We start from the raw sequence: 22,369 nt of genomic DNA, 5'->3' as shown, positions 1-22,369 counted from the left end.
CGCCAATATGGAGGTAGAATTGTGTCTTTATTATTCAATCATAAAAAAGTGTGCTTCAATCAAAAAATATATCTTCAATCAAAAAAACATGAAAAAAAAAACCATTTGAATACAAAAAAAAAAAAATTCCTGTTCCTGCCATAGTTTTGGGTCTTTCAAGACGGGTCTGCATAACTGTTCAGCATGCACATTGCTAATTAAGTCTTGATTATGTAGGCCTATGTCTGTATATTATGTTATTGGTTTATTTTATGATTTATTTACATTAGGCTATTGATTATTGTTTATCATTATATTCTCAGTCTTAGGCTACCCACTTTTTAAACGTTCAATGTAGCCTAACTATTGTCTTATTTGTAAGTCGCTTTGAATAAGCGTCTGCCAAATCCCATAACCATCCGAGTAGAAAGAGCCTACTCTGAGTCATACCCAAAAGATCATAGAGCGCGCCCCACTCTAGAATCTTTGGTCATAACCAAAGAAGTCATAACGTCGTAATTTCATGAAGCAACGTCACGCTGGCTAATTGTTTAGCGGTGCTTTGAAGGCCCATGTTTATTATGCGTAGTGCTAGGCCTATTTCAGTCTGATATAAAGCTACACCATTTCTAAATACATGATTATGTGGGCAAGTTAAAGAATAATTATAAACCCATCGGCTACTTATTATAAACGTTACAAAAAGAAACAACAAAAACAAGAGAAAATGTTTTTCTCTTTCTGACAGCCTATAGTTGTCCATGGGAATGGATGATCCTGGACCATCGAAACCCCTGAAAGGTATTCTCAAGGGCACGTCCCGTCAGCAAGAGCCCATCGTGCACCAAATGGACTGTCCGATGAGCGCATCCTCTTCGACTAGCCTACCTCAGTCCAACCTGCAGAGCAACAGCGGCACTGATGTCGCTAACGCACAGGGTCGACAGCTGAAAGGAATCCTTCGATCAAATCTCCGTGGCAGTGTGTCTGACTCGAACGGGAAGAAGCGGTAAGTTTAGCATATATTTACCCTCCACTAACCAGCTTTAGCCTATAGGCCTGAACATTTTCATTGGGGTTGTTATCAAAATGAGACCATGTATCCGCCCTGTATGTGTTAGAAAGCAGCAAAGATGGGACGAAGGAAATATCCTTGCCACCAGCTGCCACTCATGGCTGAAGACTGCTGCTGGGTGCAGAGACTCCAAAAGTGGACCACATTTGTGAGCGAAGATTGGCTTTGCATAAATAATGGAATAGCCTGCTGGATAAATCAAATACATGACCAGTTCCATGGGAAAATATGTTCTATCTACAGTTGAGAACCCAATTATTCATACCCCTGGCAAATATTGCTTTAATGTTGATTAATGTTATCTACAGTAGGCTATCAATATGTTTGTTCTGACTGAAAAATACACCGCAACATGCCAAGGTATGACAAAAGACATTTGTAGAAACATGGAGTCAGAAAAAGAAGCATTTTCATCTTTTTCAACATTTTTATAAAAAATTGTGTGTCCAAAATTAGTCATACAATTTTGAATAATCAACGGAAACATCTTTGTTTGCCATCACAGCTCCCAAAATTGATCTTACAATAGCCTACCTACCGAGCCTCTCTCTATGTCTCCACAATGATTCTAGACGCCAACATTTTAGCAGCAATCTAGGTTCTTTAGGCAGGAATGATTCTGCATCACTCTGGCCTTGTGCTCACTTTTTTATGGATTGAGATCTGGACTCTGACTGAGCCACTCTATAATACCATTTTTCATAAAATAATGTTTTTAAAAATATACATATGAACACTTCTTGTTTGTTATTCCATCTTTCTACCACATTCTTACAATCTTTTGGAATGTGGCAGTGTCTTTTTCAGTCAGAACAAACATGTTGGTGAAGAGAAAATCAGCATTAAATCAATATTTGCCATGGGTATGAACACTTTTGTTCTTAGCTATGTATGCTCTCTTTCTTTATACCTTGTTGCTGTGCTTGATTACTGCAGCTGCAGCATAACCATGTTGGATGACGAATTTGAAGAGGGCAGGTGTCTGTGTATGAGCAAGAGGTTAGGCATCCACTGTGTGTGTGTGTGTGTGTGTGTGTGTGTGTGTGTGAGAGAGAGAGAGAGAGAGAGAGAGCAAGAGTGTGAGTGTAATAAATGTATAAATCCATTGATTATGTTACATATTTTATTAATCTATTATGAAAATTGGGCTCTGTGCATAATTCTAAAGTCTCAAGGTGCTTATCCTGAGGAAATCTGTAAACAGGGTGTGCTTGTCAATGATAATCTCATCCTGTACAGGAAGAAGTCCCAGAGTTGGGATGAAATAAGTATATTGGAGACCCAGCACCCCAGCACGCCAGATACTTCCTGCACACAGCCCTGGCACCGGGGCATAGGGAACAGGACTTGGTATACATTCAACCCTTTCAATATACTTTGTTCTATATTTATATGAAGAGTAGCATTATTCGTTTTATGCACAGCACAGGTGTATATAATGTATAAATATACTGTAGCCTACTTGTTTTCTGCATTCTTTAGTGTTGCTGATGGTGTTGAAGAAGACTGCTGGAGTATTGAGTGCTCTTCTGAACCACAGCCCATGAGCCCTCAAGCAGAGCCAGAGCTTCAGACAGAGTAAGGAAGTGTCCATGCACATGCACAGTTCAGTTAGCCACACACTGACTCAACAAGAAGCCTACATATTGAAATGTTACAGAGAAACACACACACAAACGCATGCACGCACACACGTGCACGTGCACGTGCACACACACACACACACACACACACACACACACACACACACACACACACACACACACACACACACACACACACAGAAGATACTGGCAATACACCTAAATCTGCCCTTCCTTCCAGAGAGTCACTTGAGTGCCTCCAGACAGCAGAGCAGGTGCAAGTCATGGACACCTCACCTGCAGGCATGCATCTCTCCCTGGAGGCAGAGGCGCTGGAGGACAGCACAGACAATGAGAGAGATCTTGGAGGTAAAGACATGACATGGCAGAATAGTGTAACCGTAAGATACTGTATGCTCAGCTAAACTGAAGCTTATGTAAACCCCAATGGTAAAGCAAAATGGTAAGCAATACTGACATGATTGAATGGAGTTTTGTTTGCTTGTGCTCTTTTTTTATGGTTTTGTTTGGTGCTTAAATGTTTATGTTTTTATGTACAACTCTGTGTTTTTCCTGCATGCACCATATATTCACAAACACACACACACACACACACACACACACACACACATAAAAACACACACAGAGAGCACACACTTTGAGGAGTTGAGGAGAGCATACATCAGGGAGTCCCGTCAGGTTCTGTTGGATAAGGCCTTTGAGGCGCGATGCAGCAATGAGGATGACAGTGACAAAGACACTCCTGACCTCCGTTCGGCTGACCTCAGTCTGGCCACAGCTGCCCACTCTGCTGATGCTGCAGACACTGATGGCAGTGAATGGAGTGGTCAGACTAGCTAACAAATCCAGACAGGAAACAGGTAGACTACGCATTCAAAAAATATCTATGAAACAGTGAAAGGGATATATTTTGCCCATGTATTGTACAATGTCAAGCTGTACACTTTTTCAAGATGACTGTGTCCTCATTGTCTTGTTTACTCCACAGAGGGGCTGAAAAGCAATGATCTCTTCAGATTAATTAACAGTTAATTCTGTGATGTCTCAAGGTGTCTCAAAAGATGTAACCTAAAAATGGAGGATTATTCTGTGGCAACTTTTCAACTTCCTCAACTTTCAACTTCATCAGAAAAGCAACCTCTCAATAGACTTTGAACAGATAAACTATGATCACAATATCCCATCAGTGCCTATTCATTATTTTTCATAGTTATATACATTTAAGTTTGAAGATCAATATTATGGGATTTTTTATCCACCAAGAAACATAAACTAAGACATTTGTAAGTAATGTGAACTTGTAGAAACTAGTGAGTACTGTATATCACCTCTAGAGGGCCTCACAGATGCACAGTTAGCAGAGGGACCACCAGCAGAGGCGTACATAATTCTCAGCTCTGAGCATTAGCCATGCCAGCTGCATGGGTGACAGCATTGTGTCACAGTGTTAAAGTAGTAAATCATTTTCAAAAACACATTTAAATGACTTTTCACAATTTTTTTTATTGTGTTTTAGTGTTAATCAAGCTGACAGTGAATTGATTTGATTTGATTTATTTATTTAAAAACAATCAACCTCAGTTTGATTGGTAGCTTACCTGTTATACACAACAAAAAGGCATGATTTCTGAATATTTGTAGAAATGGAGTCATTTGTTTTTGCAAATGTACTACAATATTTCAATACACCTCACACACTTTACACATTTTTACCAATACTTCTGCTTCCCAAGAGATGAACTCAGGACTTTGGTTTTACCAGTGGCATCCCATGCTATCTCCAGTAGCCTATGGTGAATTTGGACATTTGTGCTAGACAGAGGTAAAATTTGGCATTGTGCATGAAGAATGGAAGCTTTGACTAGTTGTCAAATGTAGGGTGACCAGACGTCCTCTTTTTCCCGGACATGTCCTCTTTTTGAAACCTAAAAATGTGTCCGGGCGGAATTTCAGAATCGTCCGGGATTTTGTTATTCTAGCCTAACGTGTTTTCACCGAGTTTGCATTGCTCTCTCTTTCATTCACATAGTAAGCTAATCACGCCCTCCCCCTACAGTTCGCTTTGCATCGAGTTGAAGTGTAGAGCCTGACCTTGGAGCTACCGTCATTGGTCGATATTCTCGGCCTAAACATTTAATTGGTTATTCACCTCATCAGCGCACACTTCCTTGTTTACCACTGGCAACGCGCAAAACTATCCGGCATCTTCAGCCATGCCGAAACGCAGTTTTCGGCTCGGTCGAGATCAATGCAAAGCAGGCAGTTTAGGAGGACTGTAAAGTATCAGCCATTGGACAACTTTTCAACTTTAAAAATGTCTCATTTTGTGCAATTAGGTTTTATTTTTTATTATTTTTGTTTTACCATTGTTGTGACTATACTTTACATTGTATAGCCTACACATGTATAGTTTGTTTTTGCACATTTAAAACTTTCAACTACAAAATAGCCTTTTGAGGGAGTGTTTTTCTGTTAGTGTTGGGCCGGCCAATAAAGCTCATTATCATATATCACCATGTACACAATTGTATGAATGCATGTACTGTAGGTGCATAGCCTATGTGACCCAAATACCCCCCCCCCCCCCCCCCCCCCCCCCCCGCTGAAGTGTCCTCTTTTTTGCAAACTCAAATCTGGTCACCCTATCAAATGTGCTGTGTAAACCCTTTGTAAACCCAAGTCCTGAATTGTAAATTGAACCAAATAAAGGCCTCTCTAGCCTTTTCACACTGAGAAACGATACATTAGCGTTTAAGAAATAGCGGGTTCAGGGGGATTTCGCAGTGTGAAAGGTAGACGTGTTTTGGTCCCGGGGTTGTTTGAAGCCAGGTTCAGAGGCGAGTTATGGGAGGCGTTGTCTAGCAGCGCGTCACACGCAAACAATGACGTTAACCATGCCTTGGACCTCGGAGATAAACAGATAAACACAACTGCAGAGCAGCCAACTCTCACGCTTTCGGCGTGTGACACACAATTTTGCCTGTTTACTTTACACACGCACACACGCCATACATCCATTTTCACACGCAAAAAAAAAACAAGGGAACGCAAAAAGTATTGTGAGGGAATGCAAAAGTGCCCTTAAAGAATATTCATCCACCTGACCCTTCCCGGGCTCCGTACGTTCCAAAAAGACGTGCTGGCAGACGGTTTTGGTAACATAGCGACAATAAACACTTGACCGCACTGAGAAAGGGAGGTTCAGGGCGCTTTCAGCATAAAAAACATGATTAGTGGACACAGCATCTATAGCTGTCCTCCTCTCTTGTGTTATTCTGACCCGCTGTTTCCTGTCTCTTAACCTCCTGCCTGGCCAAATATGTAATCAGTCACACACCCCTAATAGCGGGGTTGACCTGTTCCTTTCACATTGAGCCCGCCTCGGCAATAACACTACCCCCCGAGGCGGGTTGACTCCCCTCCCCGTGTCGGTCAGTGTGAAAGGAACAGCCTTAACGTTAAATTCCGCTGATTTAGCGTTAAATCCGGTCAGTGTGAAAGGGGCTTCTCTGTTTGGCATACATTTGCTGTAAGAAAGACGGACCAAACATCTTAGTTGGAGATTTTGGTTACTAGAGAAAAATTGCTGGTGTGTGTGTGTGTGTGTGTGTGTTATCTCTCTCTCACACACACACATGCACACACTCTCAAATTCAAATTCAAAGTTGCTTTATTAGTAACTGTGTATATTTTATAATTTACTTTAAACATGACCATCAGCTTCTGATCGTGCCAAAACTTGTCGACCAACTACCCATGTGACTGTCACACAGTGCAAAAATGTGATGTCTTCACGAGTGCATGTAGCCTATATCACAATTATGTCTTAATGCACCTTTTGATTATTTTTGGATATTTGTGTGTTGTGTTGTGATTTTGGGTTGCTGTGCTTATGTGTGTGGACTTTAATCCCGTGTCTTCTTCCAATCATCAACTGGCAATAGACCCTTTTCATGTGATGTCAGCAGCTGGGTATCAGTTCATCCGGTAGCAGTAATATACAGTCATAACGTCATTTAACTTTACTCTCAAATCAATGCAGCTACGAGAGCAATGATTGCAAACGATAACTGAACATAACGTTAGTCCTAACGTTAGGAGACCCGTGCTATACAGTAGCAGCAACTTCAGCTAGCTAATATGTTAGCAAGTTGGTTTGATATTGGATATTCGGATACTCAATGAAAGGCTGTTCCTTATTTTGAATCTCTGTCGAATATCCACTATCAAACCAACTTGAAGCTAGCTGAAGTTGCTGCTATATATCAAGGATTAGGCTACTGACTTTACTCTCAAATCAAGGCAGCTACGTGATGGCAATGATCGGCAACGATAACAAGGAAAATGAAGATAATAAATACACGTGAAATATGAATCTTACCTCAAGAACTGTAACCGTATCACCATAGTTTTTGCTTACGCCGGATGAACTGATACCCAGCAAAGCTTCAAAGCGGAAAGTGTCATACCCAGCAAGGCTTCAAAGCGGAAAGTGTCTGACGTTAGCGTGTAAAGGGTCTATTGACCAACTCAAGTAGGCCTACTTTACAATCGAGCCTATAGGAAGGGGGCTGCTTGATCTAATTAGTCGGAACAGGTGTGTGGGGATGTTAGCATTCCTATATTTGCAGAGACGATCCAGTCGGTTGGGGAACTGGACGAGGAACGGACAGTCGGAAATAGTAGAAACTGCAGACGGAGCAGCCCCGAGATCTTGGAATTACAACGCGCACCAGCCATATCCGGGTGGCATATTGGGTCTGCCCCCGGTGATGTGATAGCTCTCTTTGGCCTTGACTAACAGCGTGTATTTGTTATTGGTCAACTCCGCACTGCCCAAAGCCTTGTGTTGTTTCAGTGAGGCGATCGCATAGCTGTTGGTGATCGGGGAGGAGAACTGAATGGCCCGTCGGTGGAGATTCTTCAAGACGGTATTGTGCTCTGGCTTACCCGTGAGTTCCTGCGTTGACTGCTTGGCTTGGCTGGCTAACACGGAAGCTACCTTACCTGCTCGCTTGCTGCTGTTTGTTGACTGTCATCACTGGTTTGCTTGCTGCTGTCTGGGGCTGGGACTGTTGCGGGATATCTGGCGCTGCTTGTGGCGGCCGGCGGAACTGCTGTCTCTTGTTTTGCTATTTTGCTGTGTTTATTGTATATTTTACCTGTGGTTTTGTGAAATCAATGAATTACAACCTATTTATTTTATCCAGAATAAATGTACATTAAGATTAAACCCCTCTGCCTCCTTGGTTAGTTCCACTGCCTACCACCTGGAATCTGAATAAATCAAAATATATATTGCTGTCTGGTCACGGGCAGCCCTAACACACTAATCTGGTGACATGACCTTTTGATCATTTGTTAATGATGCAACCCCTTGTGACCATGTGACTGATCATTGTTGACACAATCAAGAGGAGGCAAGGCCTTTAATGCAGAGAGCACATACAGCGCAGGAGGCTCAGTAGACCATCACCCTAAGTGATGCGCTCACGCTGAGTCTCCGGCCGTAGTCTTGGAACTGTTGTTGGCTAGTAAATGTCTTACCATGTTTTGCAATCTCTGAAACTGCCTTTTCTGCTTGAATTAAATTTTCTTACTTCAACTGTATGGGAACACTGAGCCAAAGCCACATACAACATACCATACAAGAACATAAGACCATAAGATAAAAACAAAAACGGTAATAATAGTGTGATTTGGAATTTGGGGAAGAATGTCAGTTTTGTACGTTTTTGTACAAAATGTACATTTTTGTATTTTTCAGTGAAGAAAGAAGTGCTCCTCTGTCTCAACCATCTCTGACTGATAGTGACCACGTATTCTTTGTTCTTTTAGAACCCAGGTTTTCCTGTGCCTGCCTGTTTCTATCACTAGATTGTGGTCACTGAGCCTGTATTTGGTCAGTACTTAGCTCTGCTTCCTTTCAAGTCGAGTCAAGTTTATTTATATAGCGCATTTCATACACAGAGGTCATTCAATGTGCTTTACATAAACAAAAACCAAACAGTAATAGCAGATAAAAGCATAGATGAGCAAAGAGTAATAATAATAATAATAGTCATAATAATAAAATAAAAAATCATCTCTGACAGAGATGAGATACTCTGCCAATTCATATTCTCTGTTTTGGTTCAGATAGGAATTCTTTGCTTGGAAGTTTGGTTTATCCAATGCTCTAAATATTCTTCTTTTGCTTGATTTACCATTTTGTTTTCTCTGATTGACGTTTGGGAAACAGAACTGGACTGAGCTTGATGTGTTGTTATTCAGTACCGGCTAGGGGACTCTTTTCGGGTTTCAGCTCCAGGGTTTGTAGAGCCTCAAAGTGGAGGGAGCTCTTGAGACTCTCCCTCTCCCTCTCTCTGTATGTGTGTGCACGCAAAAGACAGAGAGAGTAACAAGAGAAAGGTAAAGTAATTGGATTCAATTGACTTTTGTTGAGATCACTTTAATTGAATCAACTTAGAATTAGGCTACTCAACAACTTACATTGTTTCACAACTACAGTGCTAGTGTGAACGAGCTTGTGTGAGTGGGTAGTGGGTGGAGCTGCGGGCAGCGTCCCCACGTCTCAAACGCGAAAGCAGGCACTTTTTTTCATGAATCATGAACTCAAAATACAATTTTATTTATCTGATTTTACACCTTTGAGGGAAAACCATGGTCAAAATATAATTTGGCAATCATTAATATTTTAGAGCTCCCCCAAAATTTCACAAACCATGTTTCCAGGGGAGCTCAGGTGGCCACTAGGGGAGCCATGGCTCCCCCTGCTCCCCCCTAACTCGCACCCTGCTGTAGGCACAATTCACTGCACAGCACTCTTTTCGCCGAACTTTACACACAACTCTCTGCTTACACTCAATTTCCAAATTTGCAACACACTCCTAGCAAAGTTATACACACATTTATTATTATTAACACTGTTTTCCCAACTGTATGGCACATTTTCACATGTGCACATTTCATTTTCCACCCTAAACATGGACAAAATGCACCATTGAGATCAATATGTTTGGTCCCCACCCGGCAATTTCAGTGATTCAGTGATTTTAGTGGCACCTAGTGGTTACTCTATACAAAACAAATCTCTCAATAGATCTCTATGGTGCATTTTGCCCTTGTCCAGGGTGGGAAATGAAAAAGAAAGATTTGCATAAGACAAGTCAAATTGGTGTTTTTAAAAAGAAGAGGTAATGCAGATTATAGAAAAAAATATTTAAAAAATCTTTGTATATTCCCACAAGGTGTTAGGGTGCTCTGAATATGAGATCCAAATTTATTTTTCAAACTTGTGAGGTCTGCTGTTCAGTCCCTGATGGATTTTCTTTTCTCTTCATTGCTTTTTCGGAGAGTGTTTCTACTTATCTCAATAAGAAAAAAAATCCAAGAGTCTATGTTGAGTAAAAATGTGTCTTCTGAAGGCCTAAACAGAACACAGCCAAAAACTCCAATAAAATGTTGATCAACTTTGAGGGACTGCTATGACCATGCAGGATCATCCAGACTACTCGTAATGATTTTACTGCATACTATTCCTATTTATGCACCAGCCTGCAAAATTTGAGCCTCCTACAGATTCTAGTTCTTGAGCAATGAGCTTGTGAACTTTGACAAAAAAAAGAGGCAGAACAAATTTGACACCCCCCTCCCCCTGTAAAACTGGCTGTTACTTGAAAAGTATTGATCTTAGCACAAAAACATTTTACAGAGTGTCTCCTGAATAACATAGGCACACATGGTATTTTTTTCAGATTTTTTTTAGACGCAAGTGCGTGGGCTCTGGTTGATTTGGCGTGGAATGACCCAACTACAATGTTTTGATAATTTGGTGAAAGGTTTTGCTATTTGTGTGTAGAGTTTTGCAAAAATAGCCAATAGTTACAAAAAAAGTGCTTAACCAATCAGAAAAAACTGTAAGCTATATGGTTACACTGTGTGTAAAGTATAATACAAGAAGTTTAGGTATTGAGGCTTTGGTGTAAGCATTTGATTTTAGTGTGTAAGCAATAGGCAAAAACTGTAGTTGTCTCAGTGAAATTATTATTTTGTGTTTTGACTTTATATTTGTTTTGATGAGTGTGAACATCAATACTTGAAGTTTGGATCCCTGTATGTGTACAGAACCATGACAAAAGTATGACCTCAAACTGACATACTGTAGCCTACCTTGTGCACAGAGAAAGCAAAAGCAAGATCTGCCTTGTATTCACACCATCAGTGTGTAGTCGACACATTGTGTGCTTAGTAAATGATGGCTTGTGTTCATTGTTTGATACAGAAACACCAGTTTTACGAAGGTGTGGAGAGTTAATCAAGCTGTGTTCGCTTTTGCAAGAGAACTACAATGTTTTGATAATTTGGTGAAAGGTTTTGTTATTTGTGTTTAGAGTTTTGCAAAAATAGCCAATAGTTACAAAAAAAAGTGCTTAACCAATCAGAAAAAATTGTAAATAAGCTGTGGGTCCACTTTTTGTCTGAATGATCAAGGATGTGTGTGTCATCAATTTTAGCTGACATCGTGAAAGACAGGACATCACATTCCAGTCTAGTTAAAAACAACTTCACCAAACTGATATCCAGGTCACTGTGTCCAGGGTGAAAGGGAACTTACTGCCATCATTATCAGCTTTATGTGTACACACACACACACACACACACACACACACACACACACACACACACACACACACACACACACACACACACACACACACACACACACACACACACACAGAAAGACACACAAGCACACTTGTAGACACAGAAGGTTCTGGCCCCTTGCCAAGGAAGTTTCACATCACACTTATCTTGTTATAGTCTTAAGGAGCGAGCTTTGGTGAAGTCAATTAGCCAAGGGTGCATGAAAGACACATTATTATGATCTATTGTTGCTCTTCTGAAGTAGTGGCAAACATCAGTACATACATTTTGTATACTTTGTGTGTCATTTTAACCATATAATATAATATAATATAATTTACACTATATGCTATTACTGATGGGTCAGTTGACATCATTGTATATTGTACTGAAGAAATGACCACAAACCTATTTTGAAAACATGCTGAAACTGCAATGGAAAATTCAGGTGATTATTAATGTTAATCTGAACATTAACAGTTTAGGTTTTTGCTGCCTTTGATTTAGATGCAGTTATGTTATACAGAACAATTTTCTGGGACAGGTCAGTCTTTTTCTATGGCAGAGACATAATGTGGGAAGAAAAAGGAGCACTTTGGATGATCCACTGACCCTGAAGCCCAGAAACAAGAATTAAGACCACAGTCGGCTCACAGAATTAGACATGAGAACAAGTACTGCTTGTCTCGTATACAGACAGCAAGCTACTTATTGGTCATCTGAGAGTAGACTGAGACATATACAGCAACACTAAGGAGTTTTAGCCTAGAAAGAGTTGCCTACCTAAGTAGCCATCACACTCCCATGTGCTAACTTGGGTCTGTTAATGATATTATTCTTGGTAATGTCCTATGACTATTTAATTAATTTGAGCTTGATACCAAAATTTGCTTATAAACATACCTCATATCAGAAAGTGTCAAAATGTTGCATACCTTTGCTTCTTGACTTATGGTCTTAACAAATTAGAAATGTTAGAGGTGGCCTTATCCAATGTGCTCCAAAAATAAAGCGTGTTCCAGGGTATGACATCAGTTTTGCAAACATGTCAATTACGCACCACAAATACACAGTATATGCAGTGCAACTGAAGTAAGCATACAGAAGGCCTACTGGTAAAAATGTGGCATCAGTCAGCAGCAACGTCTTCATTGTACATACATACATGCTATTAGTGTGTGGTGAACATCTACAACACTGTGTACCAAAGGTACAAGAGATATGAGTGGGCACATGGTGCATCCCTGTGTGAAGTGCAGAAGAGGCTCCTATGATGGCAGCTTTGAGCTTTCATGCTAGGCTGCTAAATATTGTAACCATGTAAGATGTGTGTGTGTGTGTGTGTGTGTGTGTGTGTGTGTGTGTGTGTGTGTGTGTGTGTGTGTGTGTGTGTGTGTGTGTGTGTGTGTGCGTGCGTGCGTGCGTGCGTGCGTGCGTGCGTGCGTGCGTGCGTGCGTGTGTCTGTCTGTCAACTGTGTTGTGCTCAGTTCACTGCTGCATGAAAATGGTTTTGTTTACTCTGAGTCTGGCCAAGGGAACAAAAGCAGATGCACAGTTGTCAGTCCTGCACCTGGCCTGTTCCCCACCCATGTTCCTCATTTCCTCTTTAGCCACCTGCCACTTGTAATTAATTGAACACGCCTGAGATCGCTATAATTACCAGGGTTACCAACTTGCATATACGTTTGGTGAGAGAGACATGTTTTTATGACCTGCCTCATGGCTTTTAAAAAGATATTCCATTAATTTTCGGTCCATCTCACGTAAATCTACCTGTTTGGATCAATCTGTGTCCATCTTGATTCTTGTAGCAAGTAACTTCAAGCTTGTAACTTCATAACTGAAGCAAATGAAAGATCCCAAAACATCTCCATGTGTTCCCCATGGCTGGATGAAGGTCAGATGCTGAGCTAGCGCATGTTTGGGTCATTATCTGAATCCCGTCCGACTCTTCCTCTTTCTCTGATCTCATTAATACCATGAGGCTAATCCCATTAGTCGCGGCTACCGCACGTCCAGCATCTCAGAAATACCAATACATATTCCGTTTAATCCCATCTGAACTCAGTGTCTCATCCCTAGCCCTGTAGGAGGATTGAATGTTCTCATTTCAGTCTTTGCCCTTCTTATCCTGCTATGTCTTGTGCATTGTGTCTGTTTGAGTGCCATACAGACTTCTTGCCATATACTGTATGTTCAAACTGTAGTGTTGATTGATGCTTCGTAATGAGAGAGAGGGACTGAAAGGAAGAGAGTAGGCTATGAGAGTTTTGTGTGTGTGATGGTGGTGGGAGGGGGTGGATGCTGTGTGGATTTGGGGTATCTTGGGGTTTCCTATTCTGCGTTATAGGCCAACTGATGAGTGACGGAGACCTCAGCAGACCACAGGTAATAGTTTTTGACAAGTTGGCTTCCTTGGTGATGTACAGACATAATCCCCACAAGAACTATCAAGTGGGATTAGAGCAGCGCCGTAATCCATGGCTCGTCTTCCTACTTCTTCACCACCTCGCCGGACAGACTGGGAAATAAGGGAAGATAGTGGCAGAGGGATGGAGAGAATAGGGAACTGATGGACTGATGAAAATGAGTGAGGTTTTCTTTCGAACAACTCAATAAAGAGCAGGATTTTTAAAGGGATATTGAATACTTCTGGACTGTGGAGTGGATTAATTCAATTGGGATTTCTGTTTTTGTGTTCATCACATCTGTCTAAAGGTCCTCTTGCAGTCACTAGAGGGAAGAAGGTATGGATGTGCTACTATAACTTTAACTATCAACGCATGATGGTGTCCGCATGGATCCATACAGAAACATTTCATCAGCATTGCTTTGAGAAATGTGCAATGTTTATGTTGTTCAGTTGACAACTGTTCAGAATTTCAGACAGCACCTTTAAGGATTCATTTTTTTATTATTATTATTATATTCTCCTTCTGAAATTAAGCCAGGAGCAAGAGAGACCTTTAAGAGTCAAAATTGTTTTTAAAAAGCTTGTTTGATTGTCCTTCCTTTTCTTTTTGTCTTTGTCTATTGATAACTTTCTCCTTTGCTTAGAGAAATAAATGCATTTTTTTTTCAAGTAAAGCAGGCTAATAATGATATTCATTATATTTATTCCACAGCAAATGCTATTTTGAATTAATCCATAATGCCGTTTTGTGTCAATCCTATCTTGTGTAAATCAATAATACACTCCAGACATTACAAGCATCTGAAATGTTTTAAATAATTCTTTGTCTGTTGTTATGTTTGTTTTCAAAATGTATACATTCAGGTAAATGTGTTGTATCACATTGTTGAAGTAACAGAAAGAGACAAAATATGCACATTTTTGTAAATATACTATGAAGATATTTATAAGCAGAAATGATCAAAGGACTGTACAGTATCGGTTTGCAGACAGTCAGGGGATTATAAAAGTTTAGCAGTGAGGATACCAGTGAGGATTAATTGGATCAGGAAGAACCTAGATAACATCACTCAAGTGAAACCCAGCCAACTCAAGTGCTATCACTTGCACTCACTTGGAACCAGAGACGGAGATTAGATCTTTAGTTACACGTGGACAGTGGATTTGGTGGAGCCTACTGTTTCTGTTCTGGTTTTTACTGTTAAATACATCCATGTGTCACACATTGCATGATGTGTTATTTAGCAGATGCTCTTATGAAGAGCATTTCATAGTGAGGGACAGTCTGTCTGGAGCAACTCAGACTTAGTCTGAGTCAGGCTCAGGAGCACAAAGCCGGTGGCCCAGGAATCAAGTTCACAACCCTATTGTCTATTTGGGTGCACAGATCTGTTCCTGCCACACCACCTACTCCACCATACTGTCCTACAATGTGCGATCAAAGCATCACCTGCAAGAGTGACATTCTGGCGCAGTGCACAAAGTAGCAAACTGCTGATACTTCCATCAGTGCATCAAGACTATACAACTTGTATGCTCATCAGCTATGATATTCATTCTTTTCCCCCTCTCCCTGTTGTCCTCTTTGTGATAGGTGAAATTCTGCTATGGATATCGGTGGTCTGGAGACGGTGGTGGCCAACTCAGCCTATGTGTCAGCCCGAGGTAGCGTGGATGGCGCGGCCGCTGCCACCATGCGCGACAAGAAGTACCGCGCCAAGCTCGAGCTGCCGCACATCAAGAAGTTTGAGCACATGAGGGCCACCGTCGACTTGACCTTCAACAGCATGTGTGTGAAGCAGCCCGTTGGCAAGCGCCTCTTCCAGCAGTACCTGGAGAGCGAACCCGTGCACAAGAACGCCGCTGACCTCTGGAAGGACATCGAGGACTACACTGTGGCCCAGGAGAAGGACCGGCAACAGAAGGCCCAGAAGATCGTCAACAAGTACTACGAGTCGGCCTCCAAGACGTTCTGCAGCTTCCTCGACGAGAAGGCAGTGAGCCGCGTCAAGGAGGACCACAAGAACACACGCGGCGACCTGTTCAAGGAGAGCGAGCAGCTCGTGCTCAAGCACCTGGAGGCCCAGGCCCACGCCGGCTTCAAAGACAGCATGTACTTCCTGCGCTTCGTCCAGTTCAAGTGGCTGGAGGGCCAGTCGGTGGCGGAGGACTGGTTCAACGACTTCCGCGTGCTGGGCAAGGGCGGCTTCGGGGAGGTATGCGCCTGCCAGATGAAGGCCACAGGGAAGATGTACGCCAACAAGAAACTCAACAAGAAGAGGCTGAAGAAGCGCAAAGGGTATGAGGTGAGAGCCTGACCACGGGTCAAAGCCCCGTTCACACGTGCACTAGCACTAGCAGTGTGGGACTGCCAGTTTGGCAACCTGAAATAACCCAGGCATATGTTGGGTTCATCTACTGAACTACTCTTAGTTAGGGGTACATGAAAATTGTGTTTAAAGACAGTGCTTGCTCAACATTGCCGTATTCAAGGCTTGACAAGGACATTGCTGTCGTGCTCACAAAATGATAATCATTTAATATCAGTGATTGATTGTCTTACCATTACTGCACAAAAGCATAAACATAAGATGTGTGCCTAAATGAAGTGTTCACCCGTAAAGTCCTTCAGACTGGGCCGTGAGCATCAGAAGAGATGAGGAGAAGGAGGAGAGGAGAGGAGAGGAGGGACAGCGGGGGCTGGTGTGTGGGTGGGAAGGAGGCGAGAGAGATGCGATTACTTTAGTCATCTGAGTCCAGAGAATTAGATCACACTAATTCTGTATTTGCTAAATGCAAAGAGGCTTGTAGGCCCAAACCCAGCAAAGCAGCTCAAGCATCTGAGACAGTAGAACAGAGAGAGAGAGAAAGAAAGAGAGAGAGAGAGAATAAATGACTGCACTTGGTTTCATAACCGAGTTCATAGTTGAAACAGATTTTCCTGAATAGAGGAAGGAGGTCGTCTGCATAATTAAACCCAATAGCACCCCTTGCAGTCCACAGTGATGCCATACAATCATTTTCACTACAAAACATGTTCCCCTCTTCCCAACGGTGTGAACACATGACTGGATTCATCACCAGTTGGACTATGCAAGATTCCATTTGTGACCTTTTTGCCAAATGGTATAGTGTAAAAGTTTGTTTATTTGTTGATGCCATATTCATTGATGCCATTTTTATGTCTGAGTAATCCTTCAGGAGACCCTATCCGTTTAGATCCTCAGACAGGAGATACCTTTGACTCCACATGGCTCATAGATCAACAATAGGTCATTGTGCTTTAGCCACTCACCACTAAACCTCTCTTGAGCTACTTAAAGTGATGGTTCAGGGTAATTTCATCCTAGGGTCCTTTGCACCATGACCTCGAGCCAAATACTGCCCCCAGAAGTTTTTTTGCTTTGGTCAAACATCGGTCAAGTTAGCGCCATCAACCGAATAGTTTAGTGTAGGCGCTAATGGAACCAACAGTGTATCTCGTAAATTATCCCACAAATAATGACAAAGTTCTACAGTATTACAGATAGGGTCTGTACTCATGTGTGTGTTGTGTTTTAGGGGGCTATCGTTGAGAAGAGGATCCTGGCCAAGGTGCACAGTCGCTTCATTGTGACGCTGGCGTACGCCTTCCAGACCAAGACAGACCTGTGTCTGGTCATGACTATCATGAATGGAGGAGACCTCAGGTACAGATGGTTCTATTTGAAACAATAAACACAGATAGTGTTCAATGTGACAGCAGATAAATAAACACAGAGAGAGAGAGAGAGAGAGAGAGAGAGTTAACCCTGAGACTACGTATTGATCTTATTTCACTCCTCCTGGTGTGGACCTCCAAGTGTGTGTGTTTGTGGGGATGGGGGAGAGAGTACTCAGTGGCGGCTCTGCCTTTAATCCTCTGTAATCTGGCCAGATTAGATCGACTTCAGGGCTAATATGATGGGTGGGTATTTGGGGATGGAGCGGAGTAACTGCGTCAGCATCTGACCTCGAGAGATTGTCTGAAGTTCAGAGATGTCACTGATAGGCACATCCACAGTGACCCTTTGCATACTTTAAAACCCATAACAAACACCCATTTCAAACAACAAGTTTGAAATTCTGTCAAAAATCAGAAACTTTAGTACAGTGTTACCTGTACATCATGAACCAAGACATTGTGTATTTTTTTCTCAAATATTTTCTACATTTTCAAAATATTGTTTTAGAAATACAACAAAATAATATTTTTAAATGGTAGAGTTAAGTAGTGAATAGGGTAACTGTTGAATCTCAATACCTTTATCTTTGAACATTGTTATCCTGTGTGATTTCATGATTTACTGGTAAAAATGTGTGCTTTTGAAAAAGTTCCCCTCTCTTGAAGTATTCTTCCCCTCTCTGCCTACTCTGTCTCATACATTGTGTAGGTATCACATGTATAATGTGGATGAGCAGAACCCGGGCTTCAATGAGTCCAGAGCATGCTTCTACACAGCTCAGATCATCTGTGGACTGGAGCACCTCCACCAGCACAGGATCGTCTACAGAGATCTCAAGCCTGAGAATGTTTTACTGGACGATGCAGGTGAGTAATACAAGCGTGCACACACACACACACACACACACACACACACAAACACACACACACATACACACACACACACACACACACACACACACACACACACACATATATACACACACACACACACACACACACACACACACACACACACACACACACACACGATCATGATACTGTACATACATGATTTGTAATACATATTCTAATACATATAAAATTGCTTTTGTAGTTTAAAAATATTGGAAAATATTTTTGGGTAAACCATACATAGGGTTGGACTCCAGGAGTCAGATACCTTGAGGAGAAATATAGGGTGCATTCCAATCGCTTCATAGTTGACTGACGAGTCAGATACCTTGAGGAGAAATATAGGGTGCATTCCAATCGCTTCGTAGTGGACTGTAAGTGAACTGTACAGGGTGTTCAGCCATGTCAAGTGACACATCTGACATTTTGTGACCCAACTATCTAACGAAAGCAAGCTAGCAAGCTAACTCCAAACATCTATGGCAACTATGAGCATTCCAAATTAAATGGTTTCAGCAATCGAGTTCCCTGTGAATTTTACACCCTGTGTAGTGGTTAGGGAGTAGGGAATTCAGCGTAGGGATAAGATGTCTGTCTGTGTCATGTATTGATGGAAATCTATTAGCAAATAACTCTGATTTGCTGTTGCAAACCAGCAACCTGAATCCTGCAATTTGATTGACTCCCGGAATCCTGCAATTTGATTGCCTGTTGGAATCCTGCATCTGATTTGCTCCCAGAGTCCTGCAATTTGATTGGCTGTTGGAATGCTGCAATTTGATTGGCTCCCAGAATCCTGCAGTTTTATTGCCTCCCAGAATCCTGCAATTTGATTGGCTTTTGGAATCCTGCAATCTGATTGGCTCCCAGAATACTGCAATTTATTTGGCTCCCAGAATCCTGCAATCTGATTGGCAAATGTCAATCAAGGAACTGCCAAGAGCACTTAGTCAAGAATGAAAAATGGGACATTTTTTTCTAGATTGCTTAGGGGATACTGTGTTTTTGACATAGAGTGATTGGCAGGATACAAGACACACTGAACCAGGTCTAACAGCTGACTGGATATATTTGACAGGATACAGCAATGTCATGGAACTGACATTAAAGCACATTTAAATGCAATTGTCTATACACATCAGTTTTAACGGTGTGATTATCTTGCATTGGTACACAGCTCTTACGAAGAGAGAGTCCGACACTCATTTTTTGTGCCGTGAGGTTGTTGGTCTTAGACAACAACCTGGGTATCATAGCTTCTCAGGTACATACAGTACTTTATGTAGCTTGTTTTACAAAAAAAACAAAGGTAAACATTTCAACACAGACATGAAATGATAGAAGTGAGAGGGGAGGCATTTGCATCTCACTGACCACTTTATCTCTCTACTGCACACAATAGCATACTCGTCTCCAAATAGCAAAAGTGTGATTAAGCAAAGAAGAGCAAAAGACTCTGAAAGTCTTGCTTGCACAACACACATGCCAGTTGTGCATCAACACATGTAACATAGACCAACATAATATGCTAGTTTATAAGGCTGATATCAATGAAAATCTACATGAAAAATATTGAATAACATCACTCAATTAAACTGTAAGATGAAATAACTAAAGGCCCTTGGACCTCTTTTCAGGACACGTACGTCTCTCAGACCTGGGTTTGGCTGTTGAACTCCCGCCAGGACAAGACAAGACTAAGGGATATGCAGGAACTCCAGGTCAGTCGAACCACCCCAACATCATAATCATGTTAACAGACATTTTACAGGGTCTGTAAGCCCATGGGGTTTGATTCTGACACGATCAATTGTCAATCCTACTCCCACCTCTCTCAAACATCAATTTTTACAGCGATTTTAATCGATAGAGGAACTATCCGCTTTAGAAAAAAAATACCCAGTGATTGTAAGAGTCCACAAACACAGGCATGAAGAACAATAGTACTTTCCAAAGCCCACTACTTGGACGCCCTACCTCTGACTTTAAACCTGTGCTCTGTCAGGGGAGCTATGGTGCAAGTTCTAAGTGGCCATGAGGACCCGGGTTCAAATCGCGATCCCATCCTGTTGCTTCCTGTCATCAATATCCTGAATAAAGGCAAAAGCCCAAATAAATATCCAAAACTATATGTCTTCCCCAGGCTTCATGGCCCCTGAGCTGCTGGAGCATAAAGAGTATGACTACACTGTGGACTACTTCACCCTGGGGGTCACCCTCTACGAGATGGTCGCCGCCAAAGGGCCTTTTCGTGTCCGAGGAGAACAGGTGCTGACAATTGAACATAATGTTTGACTTGTTCAGCACTGCTAGATCATTTCAAATGGACTTATGCTCTCTACACACATGGACTTATGCTCTCTACACACGCTCGCACGCAGGCGCACACACACACACACACACACACACACACACACGGTTTTCCCTTATGGTGGTATCTAACCCTCTAGGTGGAGAATGATGAGGTGAAGCGGCGCATCCTGAAGGACCCGGTGTCCTACCCAGACAAGTTCAGCAAGGAGCTCAAGGACATCTGTGAGGGCCTGATGGAGAAGGACCCGCTCAAACGGCTCGGCTTCAAGGACAACGAATGTGCTGATCTGAAGAACACAGCCTACTTCAAAGACCTCAACTGGGGACGACTGGAAGCAGGTTTGTAGCTTTTCTGTTAAAAGGTTTTGTTCACGATGTGGAAATGAGTATTGATTATATTCTTTCTAATCATTAAGAGTGTAGCTGGAAGCCCCTTTTAAAAATAGCGCATGCTTAAAAAGTCGTAATTTGAAATGTGATGCCTCACATTGTCTGCATAATAGAGAAGTGTTTATCTCAAAAGGGAACAGGCTTCTGTCTTTTCATCGCAGACATTCACACACATTTTTCAGTCACCTTTCACCTTCCCAATACATCTTGCAGGCATGTTACCACCTCCGTTCGTCCCGGATCCTAAAGTGGTCTATGCCAAGGACATTAGTGACGTGGGCGCCTTCAGCACCATCAAGGGCGTGATGCTTGACAACAAGGATACCGAGTTTTATGACGATTTTTCCTCGGGCAACATCCCCATCCCCTGGCAGGATGAAATGATAGAGACGGGCGTGTTCGGCGAGCTAAACCTCTGGGCCGAGAAAGGCAAGCTGCCCAACGACCTTGACCCCAACTTTGTCCCCCAGGAGTCCAAGGGTGGGGCCTGTGTGCTGCTGTGAGCCAATAGGAAGGGACTGAGTCAAAGTGACAGGGGAAAGAATTGTCCAATTAAATGACTGAAGCAAAGCAAATTGATTGACTGAGATAAGATGAAATTGTCAGGAAACACAGTAGGGTGAAAATGCAATGATGAAGTTACCAAGAGAATGAGAGTGAGTGGGCATACGGATGTTTGTGAACATGAGAATGAAAAGACAAGAAAAAGTACAGTAGGAGGAAGTAAAGCACATGCAAAGTCTTTGCAACAAATGAAGTGAGTGAAAGAGGAAGAATATACACTGATATGTGTACATATTTCCCTTTAAATGAGACCCATCCAGTTTTACTAGATTACCTGAGGTCATGGCAGGTGACTGTACAGCAGTCCAACTTCAGCGAGGAGGATGTTGGTGCTTTAGATCCTCCATGGGTCACACAGGTAGCTTGAAACACCCAAATACTGTAGTTGAATATTACAAATGTTTTATACTTCATCTTCATGTACAGTTTGTATTACTCTGTTTTTGCTGTTTTTCCCATATCTTAGAATGTTTGCAACAGAACACATACATCTCAAAAATGCATACACACTCTCAACTCACTTTGATTCACTTTTAGCAAGTGATACTACAATGACAAACAGATGATATTCATACTTTGAATTTTTATTTTTAGACCCAATACTGCACCTCAACGGTTGGTGAAGCCATCAGCTTGCTTAAATCGGGAGGTTAAACTATTTTTGGGTAACATTCCTTGGCAGAATATCTCTATGGAAAATTAAATCTATTTTTTTTTAAGATAACATTTTAATTAAAATGATAGAATAACAGACAATCCCAATATCTTTAGCTCACCAAATAGGCCTA

The 22,369-nt window shown here is 41.8% G+C and overlaps 2 protein-coding genes and 1 pseudogene across 3 annotated transcripts; 2 read left to right on the top strand and 1 right to left on the bottom strand.

Moving 5' to 3' along the window:
- Positions 1–664: 664 nt before the first annotated feature.
- Positions 665–3,816, top strand: LOC134079662 (protein phosphatase inhibitor 2-like). Of its 2 annotated transcripts, none has more exons than XM_062535754.1 (8): positions 665–988; positions 1,101–1,202; positions 1,991–2,053; positions 2,294–2,404; positions 2,537–2,632; positions 2,879–3,006; positions 3,284–3,518; positions 3,708–3,816. In XM_062535754.1, the coding sequence occupies exons 1-7, from the start codon at positions 741–743 to the stop codon at positions 3,496–3,498; spliced, it is 963 nt and encodes a 320-aa protein (XP_062391738.1). In that variant the 5' UTR covers positions 665–740; the 3' UTR covers positions 3,499–3,518; positions 3,708–3,816. The 2 variants fall into 2 exon arrangements, with proteins under 2 accessions (XP_062391738.1, XP_062391737.1); XM_062535753.1 differs by having other exon boundaries at positions 3,647–3,816.
- An 11,508-nt stretch (positions 3,817–15,324) lies between these two features.
- On the top strand, positions 15,325–21,520 carry grk1b (G protein-coupled receptor kinase 1 b). Its single transcript, XM_062535752.1, has 7 exons — positions 15,325–16,023; positions 17,279–17,406; positions 18,130–18,287; positions 19,952–20,035; positions 20,458–20,582; positions 20,765–20,966; positions 21,231–21,520. Exons 1-7 carry the CDS (start codon positions 15,325–15,327, stop codon positions 21,518–21,520), a joined length of 1,686 nt encoding a protein of 561 aa, XP_062391736.1.
- Positions 21,521–21,851: 331 nt separating this feature from the next.
- LOC134080904 (zinc finger and BTB domain-containing protein 16-A-like) overlaps positions 21,852–22,369 on the bottom strand; it is a 70,748-nt pseudogene continuing 70,230 nt past the window's right edge.

This window comes from Sardina pilchardus, chromosome 5 (assembly GCF_963854185.1).
Source record: "Sardina pilchardus chromosome 5, fSarPil1.1, whole genome shotgun sequence".
In the NCBI taxonomy this organism is placed as follows: Eukaryota; Metazoa; Chordata; class Actinopteri; order Clupeiformes; family Clupeidae; genus Sardina; species Sardina pilchardus.
This window is presented reverse-complemented; position numbering and strand designations above follow the sequence as displayed.